The sequence below is a fragment of the Thermobia domestica genome, chromosome 2 (assembly GCF_964235325.1).
Source record: "Thermobia domestica chromosome 2, izTheDome1.hap1.1, whole genome shotgun sequence".
Lineage (NCBI taxonomy): Eukaryota > Metazoa > Arthropoda > Insecta > Zygentoma > Lepismatidae > Thermobia > Thermobia domestica.
The window spans coordinates 385188656-385207119 of NC_137455.1; the positions used below are offsets into that span (position 1 = coordinate 385188656).

The following is an 18464-nucleotide window of genomic DNA, read 5'->3' on the forward strand; positions in this document are numbered from 1 at the left end:
GTGAAGTAAGTTTCCGGTAGACAACATCGTGTCCGTGGATTTTCTCGAAGTTCTCCAGTTTCCTTCCACTTTCTCATTCCACCAATTCTTCCATCATGATTCATTTGCCTTACTCATCGTCTCCCTTAATCTAAAGGGCATAATCGTGGGACGTTAAACTCAAAGATTTCATTTCATTTCGTTTCATTTTCTTCTGTTTCTTCTTCACTCTATCTAATATTAAAAGTCAGTTGATTTTGAAGGGAGACTGACCGGTTTGATTTCTTTCCAGACACTTCCAGAGCTCCTCCGTGGCTAAGCGATTAGCGTACGCGCCCTTGGCGTGAGAGGTCCGGGTTCAATTCTTGGCGAGAGCTCATGTGGTTCGGATTCCACGTTAATCAGTAGGTCCACGTCTCACATAGCCTCGCTGCTGAAAGGGACGCTAAACTGAAATTCAACTCATTCAGACACTTCCATCAAGTTTAGATCTGTAGTCGATTCGAAAGTGGAATCTTTACTTTAGTATTCCCTCAGAACAAGAACATAGACCTTTACAGAGATTGTGAAGCAGGAAAACTAGACGATTCCAGAAAAAGCCTGCGTACGCTATGATATAATGATTCTGGTCACTGCACACTAAAAGAGTATTCGGCAACTGGACAACACTGAAAGCTAAACACAATGTGAATAAAATGAAGATATGCGTCATATGATAATATTTCACTTGAAATTCACAAAGTATAGTTTAATACCAAACTAACTGCCATAGCAAGAAGGCGAGTCAGACTATTTAACGTGGCGAGGACATCATTTGCTATTGTCAATTTCTTGCTTTCTACAGAGTCCCTTAATACAATTCTATTCTAATTTCCTCCCTAATGCACTAAGGGGGTAAATATAAAAGCTTATTCAGAAAATCATGCCCACTCACTTTGCTTTAGAAGACCCTATTCTGGCAACCATATGTTGGAAATTCTAGTACTTTGCCTCTAAACAAATATCTTTGATTTAATTACAATTGCCTATAACAGTGCAGGGCTTTTCGAAACGAGGTTGGGACTAGGGCTTTATGAACAAGACTGTACATTAAAAGCACACCTCTCGCCTAGCGGGCTTTGTGATGAAGAAACACTGTGTGTGTGTGTTTCAAGATTCTCCCACTCCCTCCCACTTTTTCCGTTCCATCGTTTCATTCTTTCTAATCATTACTATCTTCTTTAGCCTATACTGCATAATCCTGGGACGTAAAAGTGAAGGATTTCATTTCGTTTCATGTACACTCATGTCCAAAATTATTGTCGCATGTCTATAAATATGTTGTTGTAGGAATATAATTTGATAACGAATTCACCCGGTTTTTCTTATAATGTTAGTATGTGTATAATCGGCAAAGACATGTATGTGGCAAATTTGATGTGAAAAGATTAGTAAATAAGAACAATAAAATGAAAATAAAACTTCCTTGTCTATTTAGCAACATTTTGGTTTACTCATTCTAATTTTCGTATTTATAATTCTTTACCTATAAAATTTACCACAAATACAAGGTTTTCATAAAGTATGGACGGATTTAATTCGCTTATAATTTACATAAAAATCAAATAAAGTAGAAACATATTGAAATCATATACATATTTAAATTATATACATACATTTGATTTACATATTGAAATCAAATAAAGTGCAAACGGTAGCGGAAGGATTAAATTTTTACCTGTAATCTGCACCAGCTCAGTTCATTCACCGCCGCACCTCCAACTGGGCGCCATTTACGTCCACACATTCGCGTAGGCGGCGCTGGAATCCACTCACAGCATTCCGCCGTGTTTGATCCGAAATGCCAGCCACAGATTTTGTCCTTTAAGTTCTCCAAACCACTTGGCTTCTTTGCATAAACTTCCGTTTTCACATGACCCCAAAGCCAGAAGTCGCAGGGGGTAAGGTCGGGTGATCTTGGCGGCCAAGCGGTCGGGCCACCGCGGCCAATCCATCGGTTAGGAAATTTCTCGTCAAGGAACTGTCTTACCTTGATTGCATAGTGAGGGGTTGCTCCGTCCTGTTGGAACACGATGTCGTTCTGGATTCCACGTGCCTCCAGTTCCGGAATGAGGTACCGTATTTCTGCAACATATCCAGGTACGAATCTCCATTCACGGTCTCCTCTTCAAAAAAGAACGGTTCAATCAGATGATCATAGGACACAGCGCACCAAACGTTCGCTTTAGGGCTATCTCTCTCATGTGTCTTAAATTCCTTTGGGTTTTCCGTGCCCCAAACGCGACAGTTGTGTCGGTTAACCTTCCCGGAGACATGGAATGTTGCCTCATCTGAGAACATGATGGCTGAAAGGAGAACGTCGCCATGTTCCAACTGCTTGAGCATGGCGTCACAGAAGTTGAACCGGATGTCCAAATCTTCATCATGCAGATCCTGGACTATCTTGATTTTGTAACCTTTGGCCTTGATCATCTTCTTGGCTATCTTAAACACGGTTGTCTGAGGAATTCCGAGTTCCATGAACCGTCTAGGAATCGAATTCTGTGGGCTGTTGATGATGCTTTCCCTTACCCTGTTCACTGTTGCAGGCCATGTTGCCCGCCTCCCACTTCGAGGACGGTCCAGGACGCTTCCTGTCTCCAAGAACTTAGCATGCCACTTTCGGATTGCACTCTCAGTCGGTGCCGGCTTTTTGAACTCTTTAGTGAACTTTCGACACACCAGAATTGGTGATTTTAGCTCTGCGTACCACAGAACACATTGCGCTTTCTCTTTCACCGACGCCATCTTTGATAGGGTAAAAAAAAATAGTCTTCTCAGAGGAGTTTTTCATTTATTTATTTCTTTAAAAGACACACACACCAATACAGCTTACAACTTACTTTTAACAGTCAACATTGAAACAACAATGAAAACAACAATGGATGGAATTTGGTAAGAAACTGACCCTTGTCCTCCCTCTCCCTCTCTCAACGTGTTCAGAGTTGCCGCTTATCTAACAGTGTTGCCAACTAAAAATTTAATCCTTCCGCTACCGTTTGCACTTTATTTGATTTCATTATGAGCATTTTTATGAAAATTATAAGCAAATTAAATCCGTCCAGACTTTATGAAAACCCTGTATACATTTTCCGATTATACGCATAGTATCAGTATTAAAAGTACCCTGCAAAATCATTATCAAATTATAGCTATTCTTACAAGAAGACTGTTATAGATATGCGACAATCATTTTGGACATGAGTGTACATCGACAATGATATTTCTTGATCGAAGTGGATGACGGAACAACCCACATTAATCATCTAGCTACACGGACATACGTGTGCAGCCCTCCCCATTGGTCTAGTAGCTAGCGCATGAGTCATTAGTGCATGTGGTCCTGAGTTCGATCTCCGATAGAAGAGCTATCTTGAACTCTCTAGGGTGGTTCGGATCCCATCTTATAACTGTAGGTCTACGTTTCATATAGCGGTGCTGACAAGAAATCCTAAAAATTTCAACGAACAAACAAAAGTACACCGAACTCATTTAGTACGTAGGTTACAGACACTTACAACCCCAGCGTACAGAAAGTCTATTCGACGTATCTTGAGAATTCAGTTGCAGAAGAATGATTGCTGTGACAGTAGATACTAGTATACACAAATCCCTTTCGGGATAACTTCATAATGATGTCTCCTAGTAAAATATAAGTTTTTTCTTGAAATTACATCAAGATGTATTAGTATATGTTCCGTTAACCTCCAAATTACTAGAAAAAACGTTAGATACATAAGCGAGTATCCACTTTTGGAAGTAAGTGCAAAAATCAGAAGTTTCAAAATTGAATCTGAGTTAGCAGAATACAATGAGTGTAAATAAAAGTTTGAAACATTCATAAAAGTTAGTCTGGATAAGTCTAATATATGTGTCCAGTTTTAGTAGTTTAGCTGCAACTATGTAAATGCATTGATGGATGTTATATCTATGCATGAAACAATGTAAATTTCAGAAAATACATTAAAGTGTGGCTTCTCACACATTTACAAATGTAAATGGTCTTTTAATGTATCTTCATATGTCTCATGAAATGATTTAATACATACTTTCTCAATTTTATGCAGATTAATCTATTAATAAGTATAAATTATGTTTCGTGTGCCGTGTAGCATACAGCAAAACGGAATAAAATATTTTTGAAATAAAGATCAAATTAATAAGTATCAATACCTAAAAAGGAAACACTGACTTAACGGGTTTTTTTTTTTTTAATATAATCTCACATTGAATATCTATCAGCAATTAGTCTCAATATTAGGTAAGATGTGCATGTGAATGGAATTGTTAAATATGTTGCTTTCTTGCAAAAATACAGAAAAACAACCCTCCCCGAGGAGTTCACATTCCCTCCCGGGTGAAAATGTCTGAATTCATCACTGGACACAGTATATAAGGTTAATTACATAACAAATAATTTATAAACTTACTCAATACAAAATTAAGCTGAATATTTAAGCATTCAAATTTGCCTGTCGCTTTAAGAGATCTCCCAAAATCATATCACATGCAAATAGGAAGTTTAAGTTTTCTAATGTCGTACTTTAACCTATTGAAGGTGAAGTTTAGCTTTGAACAGTCAGTGTTCTTTCTTTCTCTATTTGAAATTTTTGCGTTCGTGGAAACTTCTTGGAGAATCCTCCATTGCGACTTGGAGATAGGATGCAGGATGATCTTTCGGTTGAAAACGTGGTCATTTTATAGGAATTATTGTCCTTGTTTGTTTCAGCTATTTTTCCTTTCTAATTTGCCAAAAAGTCATTATATTGTATCTTAAATGCTACAAAATCTTAGGAAAGTCCTAATGACAAAATAATAATGGAGTTGAGTTGAGTTTAAGGTCTGACTCTATCATGTAAACATCCTATACGTAGAACAGCAGAACGAAACCTCTGCTGTTCCTGATTAGCGAGAAGCACTGTATTGCATAATTTTGCTGGAAAACATGATAAAAACAGCTTTTATAGGTGGAAATGTGTTCATAAAAGATAAAACATCGGGCAAATAGCGAAATTTTCGTTTTTCTGTGTTATATATATGAGTGGCTACGAAGAACATTTCTAACTTTCGAGTTATTCGGTGCAATTACAGGTATCAAACAAATTATCCCTGCCATCTACAAATATATTTCCGAAATGAAACTACCTACATACTTTTCTCTGGTTCGATCACAATTCATTCCACCTAATAACTCATGTTCACCGGAAATGGCGCGTAACATCATGATCGCCCGAGCTGCTCACATATAATCTGTTCGTTTATCGTTTTACGAAACAGTAGAAGTCGAGATAATCTTATCGCCATACCACGCTGACGCATACGAGGTCAGTGTTGTCAGTTTCACAACAGCAAATTTCCCATTTGAAACTATAAAATTTCCTGATTAAATGCAAAATTTCCCGCCAATTAATATGAATGTTTATTCTGGTCATTGAAACATAGAAACTACGTCTGTGTGCGCGCCAAAACGCAAAAACATCAGATGACTATTTATCCACTTGTTTCAGAAACTACAGTCCCACCAACTAGAAAGAAGTAGCAGAACGAATAGAATAATAATCAAGGGCGCCCAAATTTCTCTGTAAATTTGGGAGGGGGGCATCCAGATGCAGAAGGGATATATGAGGATTTTAAAACAAATTGCATTCAAATTATACCAAATATCGTATATTTATAAATACAATATGAGGGGGCCCACATGAGCTTTGGAGGGCCGTAGGCCCTCTCGGCCCACCGAGATCGGCGCCCTTGATAGTAATGTCTGCTGGCTGCTTATTGGCGGTCATTCGCAGCAGTGTCCCCCGGCTTTGATCTATTCTCTTTCTTCCTTCATAGGCTTATTGTCTATTCCTATTTAGCTGCATGCAAACTCCTTCAGTGTTGGGATAAATAAGTCTGCTTTTATGTGTGAGAATGAGTGAGGAACTGAAAGAATGAATTAATAAAAACACGGTAGAAAAATTGAAAATATTAGAATTTCATGTTTCCAGTCTATTTAAGAAAAACATTCCAAATCTCATCAGTAGCTTCAGAATTTCCCGTTTGACAGGAAATTTCCCACCAACGTGCAACACTGTATCTGTATAGGTATGTACGTCAGAGAAAAACTTTCACCCAGCGCTCTGATTGGACATTTATCTTTTCGCTGGACATTCGTATGAATGTTATTATCAGAGCGGTATTCTAACCGGTTTTGCTCTCATAATGAATGAAAAAAGACATTATAGAAGCACAAAGTAAGTGTTCTACTTTTAGTATTGGGCTGCTGCTTTTGATGGGAAAATTTATTGAAAACTAGGTGAAGGAAACTTTAAACCTCCCAAAAATAAATAAAGCCTCGAAGGAAACATGACCTCTGACCTGTCGTTTCCACTTGCCTCTTTTTTAACTGCTGCAAATCCTTTGTGATTTTCTTTGTCTAAGCAACGTGTAATATTATGAATGCGTACAACTATTGTAGTAGAGTTTTGCTATCAAAGTTTTGCCAATACGAATCTGGCAAGAGATACTAGATCGTCGTCAGCTCATTCCTAAAGATAAAGAGCAAAGAACATTAAACACTGTTGATATACAATGCAAAATTGGACACTCGATCTAATCCCACGCTGTCTGAGTACCAACGTGACCTCTATCTAGTGACTCAATAAGAGGCCATCTGAGGGACATCAACGCCTTCTTTATGTAGTGTACACACTTCATATTGTGCAATTTGCATGCTGAGAGCATTTGACAAGTGCTCTGCTGGTTATTTCGTTATGTAAGTTAAAGTGCTACTGCATTGTGATTTGTAATAGGAACATAGTTTAAGTACATCATATGAAGGAGCGAGTATTGTCACAATGGAAATGAATACAGAATACATAACGAGGTAGTAATAGTATGATCCCAGCATCTTATACATCTGAACCACTGAGATTGTTTCTTCCACTTTCTCCCCCCCCCCCCACATGATTTTATTCAACTTGCTCTTCTTTGTATCTGTTTAATTCAAACAATTAAATGAACTTTTCACCTATGGATCAAATATTTTCCAGTTTTCTCTCATCTATTCGTTTCTTACGACGATATCACATTTAAACAATTTCAAACAATGCTTTACATTTAATTATGTAAGAGGGGAGAAAATAGAACAAGTGACTAGTTTTCGCTACCTGGGTAGTATTATTAGTGATTATATGAAATGTTAACGTGAAATAAAAGCAAGAATAGGAATGGCGAAAGAAGCCTTTAGGAGGAGAAAGTCTATTTTGTGGGACCCTGAATAAAGAGATGAGAAAAAGACATAAAATGCATCGTGTGGAGAATTGTACTGTATGGGTCAGAAACATGGACAACACGCAAAAATGATGAAAAATGACTGGCAGCTTTCGAAATGTGGGCGTGGAGAAGAATGGAGAGAATTAGTTGGGTTGAGCGGAAAACGAATGAAAGGGTATTAGATATGATATTAGAAGAAAAGAACAATTTTAGATGTTATCAAGAAGAGGAAGAGAAACTGGTTTGGACATTTTCTAAGAAGGAACTGTATGATGAGAGATATGCAAGGAGGTATGATGGCAGAAAAGACACTGAGGAGGCGAAGAAGACTACATTTAGTATACGATATCAAAGGAGAAACATCGTGCGTGAAGACGAAGAAGTTAGCTGAAGACCGTAGAACGTGAAAGTTTCTCAATTACGGCAAGTGACCTGCCAATAATGGCAGAATACCTACAAGTATGATGATGATGGCGTTATTCTAGTTGGTAGTTGATTCAGCGTTATTCTAATAGCTCCTCAATCGCCTTACGATGGAGGTTGGATACCGAACATTTTGTTCTTCATTAGTAATCGGAGTGAAAATACGCGTAACGAACCCGTGTGATTAATGGCATATCACACTAGGAAATAATAAAGGCTAACATAATAAACCATACCGACATATGCATTATATGGCCACGTTCGAAATCACTAATATTGCACAATATTTATTGATTTACTGGTGTCTTCTTGGCTTGTAGACGGAACTTGATCCATTTTGTATTGTCTGGCAATCTTAAAACTATTACCAGCATGATCTCTACAGCCACAACAATCAGCATACTTTCTACGGTGTCTAGTACGCTGCAACCTTCAAATTAAGATCATTATACCGTCCACAAAGACCCATTCTGTGTGCGAATTTTCTGCGAATTGGAAGATCCATAAAGCCGTTCATAAATGTGTTTCCACCCGTGTATTTTGAAGAAGACTTTCTTTAAGATTATTTTTATCCCGGAAGTGATTTAACCGAGCTCTTAATCGCTAATTCTCATAACCCATTATATTTCATTCCGTCACAATAAGCAAATAGGAGGGGTCTAGTGCCAAAACATACCATATTCATTTCTCGCTTCCATTACCATATCCTGCGTATATGGACTTAAAAAGTTATTGCTCAGTGCTCGATTTTGTGCGTGCGAACATGTTTGTAAACAACAATGAACACATTTCATTGTTGAAAGAACAAAATGAAAGTCGCTTGTTACAACAGAGCTACATGTTCTCATTGTTTCAAAAAGTGAAAAAATGGATATGGTAGGTTTTGAAACTAGACCCCTGATATATTTACGACGAATTCATTTACAATCGTCGCTGAAGAAATGAGAAGCAACAAGCAACATCCTGAGAAACATTATTTGGCCTCTCTTGTCATGCTCAGAGGAGTTGGAATCACATCTTATAATAAATTAGTACAGTACTGTCTGTTTAATCGATTTATTTTGAGCTTAACGTCTCGTTCAGCAGCAAGGCTATATGAGACGTAGACCTACTGATTAACGTGGAATCCGAACCACATGAGCTCCCGCCGGGAATAGAAGCCGGGTCTCTCACGCCAAAGACACGTATGCTAATACTATCTGTGTAACTATGAAATAATGTATATTATGTCCCATCTTAAGATTGACTTCCTAAGGTGCTTATCTCTGTGTGTCTATTCAAATGTTTGTGGAGCTCTTTCGTGGCTGAGCAGTTACCGTACGCGACTTTCACATGGGAAACCCGGATTCGGTTCCCAGCGGGAGCTCATATCGTTCAGATTCCACATTAATCAGTAGGTCCCGTCTCATATAGCCTTGCTGCTGAAAAGGACATTGAACTCAAAATCAACTCAAACCAATTCGAATAGGTGATAGGTATGAATAGAGATGGACACGAGCGAGCTCGAACGAGTTTTCATGGAAACTCGACTCGACTCGAAACAGACATCTTTAAAGTCAACTCTAGAACTCGGTTCGAAAAATTTCCTCTACCTCGACCCGAATCCGACTTGAATTTGAGTAGAGTTTCGAGTCGAGTCGATCCAAGTTTAGTCAAATGCTGTGCGTAGTTTCAAGTACTTTTTTCAGGTAGCCTATCCTACATAGGCAATATGATTATTATCAATGATACTTGCTATTACTACTATTATTATTACTACTACTACTACTACTACTACTTATTATTATTATTATTATTATTATTATTATTATTATTATTATTATTATTATTATTATTATTATTATTATTATTATTATTATTATTATTATTATAACACCATGTACAAACATGAAAGATAGGTGGTTTGTATCTAAATACTAAAAACTAGTTGACTGCTGACCTCGGTAGCCGTGAAGTCTAGGAGGCAAGGACATCGTTCACGAGGTTCTGGGTTTGAATTCCTGAGGAGCAAGAATTCGGGCTCGAGCCAAAAATTGTTAAAAGTTATAAGGTGCCGCCCGAACATGTTCAAAACTGCTCGGCCCGGGTTTAGAGTTGTCAACGGCTCGAGCAGCTCGGCTCATAGCTCATTCACTATCAAGTCGAGCCCTCACCCAAACGAGCCGACTCGAGCCGAAACGAACCGAGCTGATGGCTTATCTCAACGAAGCCGGCTCCAGCCGAGTCAATGCCTCATCCCAACCGACCCGGTTCGAGCTGTTCGCTCAGTTGAACTGAACGGAGCCGATTGACATCACTACCCGGGTTGGACTTCTGCTTCGGCTCAAAACTTCGACCGTGCAGGTCTCAGCCTTGATGGTAAGAACTACAGTATATATTTATATTGGTGCTCACGACATTTGAGGCTGTCTTGTTATAAAAATCCATTGTCATCTCGTTAATCGAGACGAGACGAGATGCGAACAATGTCCCATCTCGTGACTAACACTAAAAATATTCCACGTTACTGCTTTCATTTCTTATTTCTTTCGCTTTCCAGTCTAATCAGGCAATGATTTCAAAACGAGTTAAAACGAGCTGAACGAGCGAGCCATTTATCAAACTCGACTCGGCTCGAAACTTGATCTCAAAACAGTGACTCGACTTGTAACTCGACTCAAGAAAATTACCTTTGACATGACTCGAAACTCGATTCGAATTCCCTTTATAGTCTCGAGTCGAGTCTAGTTTTAGCTCGACTCGTGCCCAAAACTAGGTATGAATTATATTCTGTTGAAATTGAATTATGTTATGTGTGGAATTTTACACATATATATTGTTTCTATTACTATTAGTTCTGGAATTTCCTTTAATTGTTCATCTCTTTTTTAAAAATTCATTTCATTTTCTCAAGATTTTATAAATTGAGGAGTGATAGTCTTGTGTCTGCCATTTAAAAATTAGAAGGGGTATGTTTATTATTATTATTATTATTATTATTATTATTATTATTATTATTATTATTATTATTATTATTATTATTATTATTATTATTATTGGTTATAACTTGTGTTAAACTCATGTTTGCGATCTGGTAATTTGTTATATTTTTCTATAAAATTATTTTCTTTCTTTCTTTTTCATGTAACAGAAGAAGAAGCCCCAACTCCAACGCCTGCCCCTCCACCACCACCGCCCAGAAGGCCCGAAGAAGACACACGAAGAGGTAACAAAATACTCTTATATAGAGATTAAAGGCGCGAGATTTTCAAGAGAATACCACAATCCTTAAAACGAGAAGCTATTTATACTACCTTTGAAGGGGTGGGCATAGTTAAAATATCTCAGCCATTAATTGACAGAAACATACAAAGTAAACGGCATGTTACCGTATTTCATCCATAGTTGTGTTTAAAAGCTTATTTGAATACATTAGAGGCATTGATTGACTTCCGACTGATTTTTTTTTTTTTTTTTTTTTTGCATTGTTTGAAGCTTGTATTACCGTGACTAAGAAATATTTTTCTGAGACTTTTTGGTATGTGTTACATTGAAGACTAGCTCTGCACAAATGGTATCATTAAATTATAACTTTTGGTCAGAAAGTTAATATCCATTGTTACTAACGTTATTTTTACACTTTACAAATTACACTTTTAATACTGTATATATTCTGGTACTCTCAAATATTGGATGCAGCAATAATGTGGTAATTTTCTTTCAAACTCCTTTGAATGTAAATGGACTAATGGCAACAAAACATTTTATCTTCATTTTCCCTCCTCCACCCAAGAAAATGTTATTCAGTGAGAAAGTCCTGAGTTTCAAACAATTTTACCGACAGGTAATTTGCATGCACGAAAGAAAATAAGAAGTTACATTTGTAACAGATTTCTTACCTGCAACATGCGAAGGATTCCAACATTAAGAAAGAAGCTCCCTCGATACTATATGATTAGAGTACGTGCCTTTGAGGCCGAAGATCCAGGTCCGATTCCCGGAGGGAGTTCATGGTTCTGTTCCCATTTGTAGCTATATATCTACGTCCCAAATAATCTCAGTGCTGAAATGGACGCTAAATTCCAATCCGACATTGAAAAACGAAGACACACTAGCTTAAAAAATATGTAGTTTCAAGCAGGGGTAAATCCAAGAAGTCCTTTATCAGCTAAATGTTGGGTATACTCAACAGAAACAAACACTAAGATCATTTGAAGGAAAATTTTAAGATCTATCATGTAAAAAGTAAAAGAAAAGGAACAAATAAGAAAAGACTAGTCGTGTGGCGCAAGAATGAACATCTATGTCATAAATCGATTCCACATGGTGGCTAGTGTTTACACAATTTACGTTGTTCTAGTTGAAATTACGGTTAATTGCTAAATGGTAATTTCGGATTGCTACAAACACCATATAATTCATCGGTACATTTGTACTGATTCACGTTTTGTGCAGAAATCTGTATTAGCGGCTGATCTCCAGGTAGTTATCCTACAAGGAACACATTTAAATGTCGGATAAATTAATTCCTACGACTCATGGGCAAAAGACGAAGAAACGGCAACTAATAGCTTTGCGTTCCATCTGGCGATCAGCGACCTGTTGGTTACTGATCGGTCAGTGTCAGTCAATTAAACAGCTGATGATCCTTATGGCAGAAGTCTCCCCCATCTTCTGATTTTTCTGGCTCTCAAAAGGGCCGGACCTAGCTTCCAACAGGGCAAGTGTGAGGAAAATCATCGTTGTAGACTTACATCCTCGAATAATGTAGGCAAAGTTCTGTCATAACTTTTGTCTTCCACCTCCGCCAATAGCTTCAAATCACAGCTTCATCGTGACGCTAGAGCTAGCTGCCTCGTTTTGCAGTCTGTTAGCATGAGACTTACTTAATAATTAACTGTTGTAAACACAAGTACGCTATGCACATAGTCCTTGTTAAACTAAAATAACTTCATGACGTCCCTGCTATAGTGTCCTTAGAATTGGTCAGCTGGTGCTTAAGTTGAACCCACCTCTCCAAAACATTAACTAAGTGAAGCACAATGTTGCATCAGAGTTCATTTCTTTTCTTTTTCTTTTGACACTCCTTCTTTCTCAGAACTTGCTTGGGGCTGGCTAACGCTGAATTTGTTCACGAGAATAAATTTATTTATTTTTTCTTACTCCAAAATTAAGCGGCACACTGACTTCCTTAACTTCAGAATTAATGCTATTTGTTCTCGTATAAGATACATTTTACAAGTAAGACACGATTTTTGAGGGAGGAGAAAATTACATACAATATACACATATATTCAAATAGAGTAACCAGTTGAAATTATAAAGAACAAAATAGAATATATTACTTTACTTACTAGAAAAGATCTCAAAGCGCAAAGGATTGTCTCACGTCAGAGATAATACAAGCCCTTAAGAGTATTTGATGTTGCATAAGTATTGTAGAGAGATTTGTTGGAATCACCAAGTAATAAATGTCCCAGTATCCAGTGGTGCCCACCCCCCTTATGTCCATGACATCCCCCCAATTGTCTATCCGTAGGTGTTCTTCCATGAAAAAACAAAATATTTTCGATTAATTTTTACACCCCATCAAACTATTTATATAGATTTTACCCCCCCCCAATATTTCTATGACGCAGTTTGCGTCATAGCCCCCCCTTTTTGGGCACCCCTGCAGTATCCTTTAGATCAAGGATGCAAATAAGCAACAAAATTTTACTAGCTCAAGAAAAAAGCTACTAGCCCACATCCCACAATATAAATAATTTACTTGCTTTCGGTATTATATTAAATACTCACCCGCACCGATGAACCACTCGCCCCGGGCGAGTGGCCGAGTGGCTATTTGCATCCCTGCTTTAAATGTTTCTCTGTTATACTTTTTTTTTTTTGAATAGCAATCGAGAAATACTCTGGGTGAAATATATTTCAAGAGAGACAATGGTCATTGGAATCGTTAACTATATAAAAAAGACAAATACAATGAAAAAAAAAGTCAGCCAGAGACTTTACTTCAAGCCACCGTGCAATCATTCATGAAGTGGAATTGGAGAAAATCACTGAAGGGATTGTGGTTAGTGAGGTAGAAACTGAGTGAACCTCTTATTCCCCTTTTCTACAATTATTTCACATACAGACTGGGAAGATTTCACTCGACTTGGCTATCCGCGGAATTTCTTTTAAGTAGGAGCCTCTGAATAGTAAAGCAAGAACATTAACCAGTATGCTTACCTGCAAGTAGGGTTTGTGGTGGACAAACCTATGTGTGTGTTTTCTCAGGGTATTCCCATTTCATCCCACTTCCGTCATTTCATTATTATAATCTATTTTATCATCACAATTTTCCTTAAACTCGGTGCATAATCGCAAGGCGTTAAAAGATGCCGACATCTTATTTGTTATGTCGTGAAATGCATAGGTGTGTTATCTGATGCGTATGCAACCCATTAAACGTCAAAGTTTGTTGGGTTGCATATCATCCAGGATTAGAAGCTTAAGGCGAAGTGTCGGAAGATTCATTAATTGCATTGCAATTTGTCTTACACTGGAAGGATTATTTTTCTTTAAAAACAGAACCTCATTGAAAGAAACAAAATAAAATCTAACATCATCTTTCAGTGAAAATATTTTTTCAATTGTTTAAGCCAAAACTATCTTTTGTGATTAAATAATTAGGATTCTCATCTGTCGGGAGACCAGGGTTCAATTGCAAGCAGAGTGAGGCGTTAAATGTGGTTTGAATTTCATGGTAAGCTGAAAATTATCAATGGGCATTCAATTTCAAACAACCAACTACATTTCCAAACTAAAGATTTAAACTTTAAGTTCGAGTAACTCGCTTGTAGTGTTGTCGACAGTAGAAGCGAGCAAAGAATATTTTTGAAGTTATAATAATTCATCTCTTATCTTTGGCTGATTTCAACCTCAAGTAATAAAATAATTCTTAAACTACACTTTTAAAGGATTTTGAATTAAGGGACCCTAATTTTTGTCGCTTTACGCTAGAGTTATTTGTAATGTGTCGTTTAACGTTATATTTTTGCTACTCATTTCATTTTTAACACATTCTTCTGAAACATCGTACAGCCAGCCACAAAAATATTTTAGCCCCTAACTGCCATAACTGCATTAGGTCGGGCCCAGAACTTTTGCTGGTATCACAATTGCCTGGTTAGATGTAACCCAATTTTTTCATGTAACTTTTCAAGCTGTTGGTAATCCTGTGGAACACTAAAAAAGTCTTTGCTGTGCAATTGATGCACGAAAAAATTCAACACTTAAGGTTAATATCTATTGTTTGGAGCGTGTTGTCCAATAAGTGCCATATATCAAAGACATTATAACTCGAGGGATGCGCACGAGACGAGTCGAGACAGGATTTTCCTGACAAAATTCGATTCGAGACACGACTCTTCCAATAGAAAAATATATATTTTTTGAGTCGAGACATCACTTTTACAGCACATTTTCGAATCGAGATAGCCGCAAAATCTTGTCTCCTGCGCATCCCTATCTATAATGTATCATTTCATAACATACTGCATATAAGAAGAAAGAAAAAACGCTGATCATTCATGAATTAGAAAATAGTGCAAAAAAGTGAAAATATTAAATCTGGAAAAATTGATGGAAATAAGTTTTTTTTTAAAATCTTTGTCTCCATTCTTGGTCCTACTCCAATTCTCCACCATTGTCATTCCAATAACTCTTTCTTTCTCCACAGGAGATTGTCTTGTTTATCACACTGAGTATGAGTTCAAATACAAATTGTATGTTAAGGAGTTTGATCCTATCAAGATTCGAACCCGAATCTTCTGCTTTCAAATCCAATGCGTTAACTACTCATCTACGCTAATCAGTTCCTCGAGTTCAGACAAAAATTGTTAGCTAATTAGTTACAATTCTTTCATATTGTAACTATTTAAGTCTAGAGGAGACATTAAGGACCTATGAAGAGATTATCATTAGTTGAATAAATTAATTTTCTCCATCTAATTTTAACGTAATTGTTAACGTAATTGTCATTGCAATTCTATTATCGTTTTATCATTATTAACGATCATTGCAATCTTTATCATTCACAGATTCAACTTGTTTCACATCAGTTATTGCGACGTAAAAGAAAATATGACTTGTGCGAAATAAATGTTAATACATTGCAAGACATGTAGTTTCCAACTATTTGTCGCAAACTCAGTCGTATTAGACTGTAAACAAAGCTTAGTATGGAACAGAAACTTAAAGTATCTTACAAATTAGCCGAGTGGGCTGGATAAATGTGATCAAATCCTGGAGAAGGTCCCTCAAAATTTTAATATTGTCCTTCCATCTGCGTCTAGATCTTCCTAAAATGGTCCTTTTTTAAGTTTTCAGTTAAAATTTTGAAAGAGTTTCGACTTTCTTCCATTCTGGCTATATGACCTGCCCACATGAGTCGCCTAGACTTAATGACTAACAATGTTATAAAAACGGTTCAAGTCATGCAGATTCTGGTTACGAAAATTCTGCAATTCTGTCCTTCTTGGGTCTGAATATTCGCCTCAGGATTTAATTTTCAAATATTTTCAGTCCGCATTCTTCCTTCAAATTAAGCAACCATATTTCACAACAGGCATAGTTGTCGTTTTATATATTTTAAGATTCAAATTCTTAGATAGAATTCGCAAAGAAAAACAGTTTAGACTTAACATAATACATGTTGCCTACTTTCATATACATTATTATTATTATTATTATTATTATTATTATTATTATTATTATTATTATTATTATTATTATTATTATTATTATTATTATTATTATTATTTAACCATCACCAGATACAGCTCAGAGCCATTTTATACTGGATATCTAACAACAACAACAACATTAGCAACAATGGTAAGGATTTGGGAAGGTACCGGCCAGGGCCTGTTTAGTAGGTACCATCCAGGCATTTGCCTGGTAGGACTGAGGAAAACCCCAGTCAGGATGGTCGGCAGAGGGAATCGAACCCACGACATCCGGAATGCGAAGCCAAAGCTCTACCACTTGAGCTACTTCACTCGGTTTAATTTCTTATGGATATCTTCTTGGTCTTTTAATGTTGATCCTATATATTTGAAAGTATTCATTTTGTCGAAAGTATAATTTGATATTTTAACATATCTATAATAATTTGCAGTATTACGGTCACTGCAAATTTCCATGTATATATTTTTTTCTGTATTTACTTTTAAACCCATGCCTCTGTAGACGTTTAATAAAACCTCAGCATTTCTTTCTAATGTCTTCATATCATCTGCTATCAGATTTACATCATCATCATACATAAGCCATATCCTGATGAGTACTATTCTGCACTAGGACCTGGTTTTAATCCCTGGCTCTACGCTCTGATCAAACTCTAATATTGATTTTCATTATAACATATTCCAGAACAAATAATGACGAAAACTCATCTCCTTGGTTCAGTCCAAATGCCAACCGTGTTCAAAAAATCATTTCAAACAGTTCGGCCGTTTTCTCGTAAAAAGACATACAACATAAATGTCATTTTTATATACAAATACATATAACTATGACTAAGAATTGAATTAATCTAATTTGAGTTGAGTTTTCATGCTTTCCTTGTACGACACCGAGATTATGAATTACGTGACTTACTATTAACGGAGGCTCCCGACTACAACTGGGGTTTAAATCCGATTTACAGAGCAACTTTTAAAACCAGTCCACACAGTATAGACCGTTCTTCACTACACTGTCTCTCTTTGAAGGGAGGTGGATTGCATGAGCGAGCCATCGGGCTTGGCTTTAATTTGACTAGACTCATAGACTAAAAATCTGGCTATGTTACAAAATCTGATGACAGAGTTCCCTTATGATTAAGGGGTTAGTATACCCGCCTTTGGTGTGGGAGACCCGTGTTCAATTCTCAGTGGGAGCTCATGTAGGTCGAATCCCAAGTAAAGCTGTAGGTCTACGTCAAATACAGCCTTCCTGCTGAAAAGGACGCTAAACCAAAAATCGAAATCGAACTCGAAAATCTGACAACTAATCGCAGTTGAGTGGAAAAGGTAGTACTGTGGAAACACTTAATAACGCAACTATTCTAATGTGAGCAAAGCAATCATAATGGAAAATTGCACTAGTTAACACGTTCGCTGCGGCAGTATAAAACATTTTTTTTTTTTTTTATCTCAGTGCTATACAAGTCACCGTGTGTCTCGTTGAAGATTTGTCCGTCGTCGATGCGTTACGAGTCACCAGTAACTCGTGAACAGATCTTAATTTGAGTTTCTCTCCGTAGATGACGACACGGTATTTCAAATTCACACTTCAGGCATCTGTTGACAGAATCTGAAGCTTCATTACGCCAAAGCAGGACGCGTCACTGGTGACTAGTGTAGCTCGTGGATGCTAGTAATGTTAAAAATCTCTACAGATGAAAATACCACAAACGCACAGAGATAATACAATGCATAGAACGGCACCACATAGAAATGAAGTATCGCACGAGCCACAATTAACTCGTAACGTAGCGAACGTTTAACAAGGTTTTTGTAACATTAGAGAAAATAGCTGATCTTCAAGGAACTGTGTGCGCTGAATTCGAATATGCATTCAGCTTTTCTCCATCACGTACAGTTTTTCCGCGAGAGAGGGATTTCCCTTTTTCGCGTATTTTATAACCCTAGCTCTTGTCTCCTTACGAATAATAACACAAGAATTAAACCGAAGAAATCTTGATTGATACTCAATAAGCCCTCCGAGTTTCATAACAATCGCATTATTATTTCTAGAGA

At 37.1% G+C, this 18464-nt stretch overlaps 1 protein-coding gene across 2 annotated transcripts in view; it reads left to right on the top strand.

The window, feature by feature from the left end:
* Positions 1-18464, top strand: part of LOC145678887 (uncharacterized) — a 136299-nt gene that overhangs the window by 8637 nt on the left and 109198 nt on the right. For both annotated transcript variants that reach the window (XM_081749463.1, XM_081749464.1), the window contains exon 2: positions 10829-10903. In XM_081749463.1, the coding sequence (XP_081605589.1) occupies positions 10829-10903 (75 nt within the window). The remainder of the gene's footprint in view (positions 1-10828; positions 10904-18464) is intronic.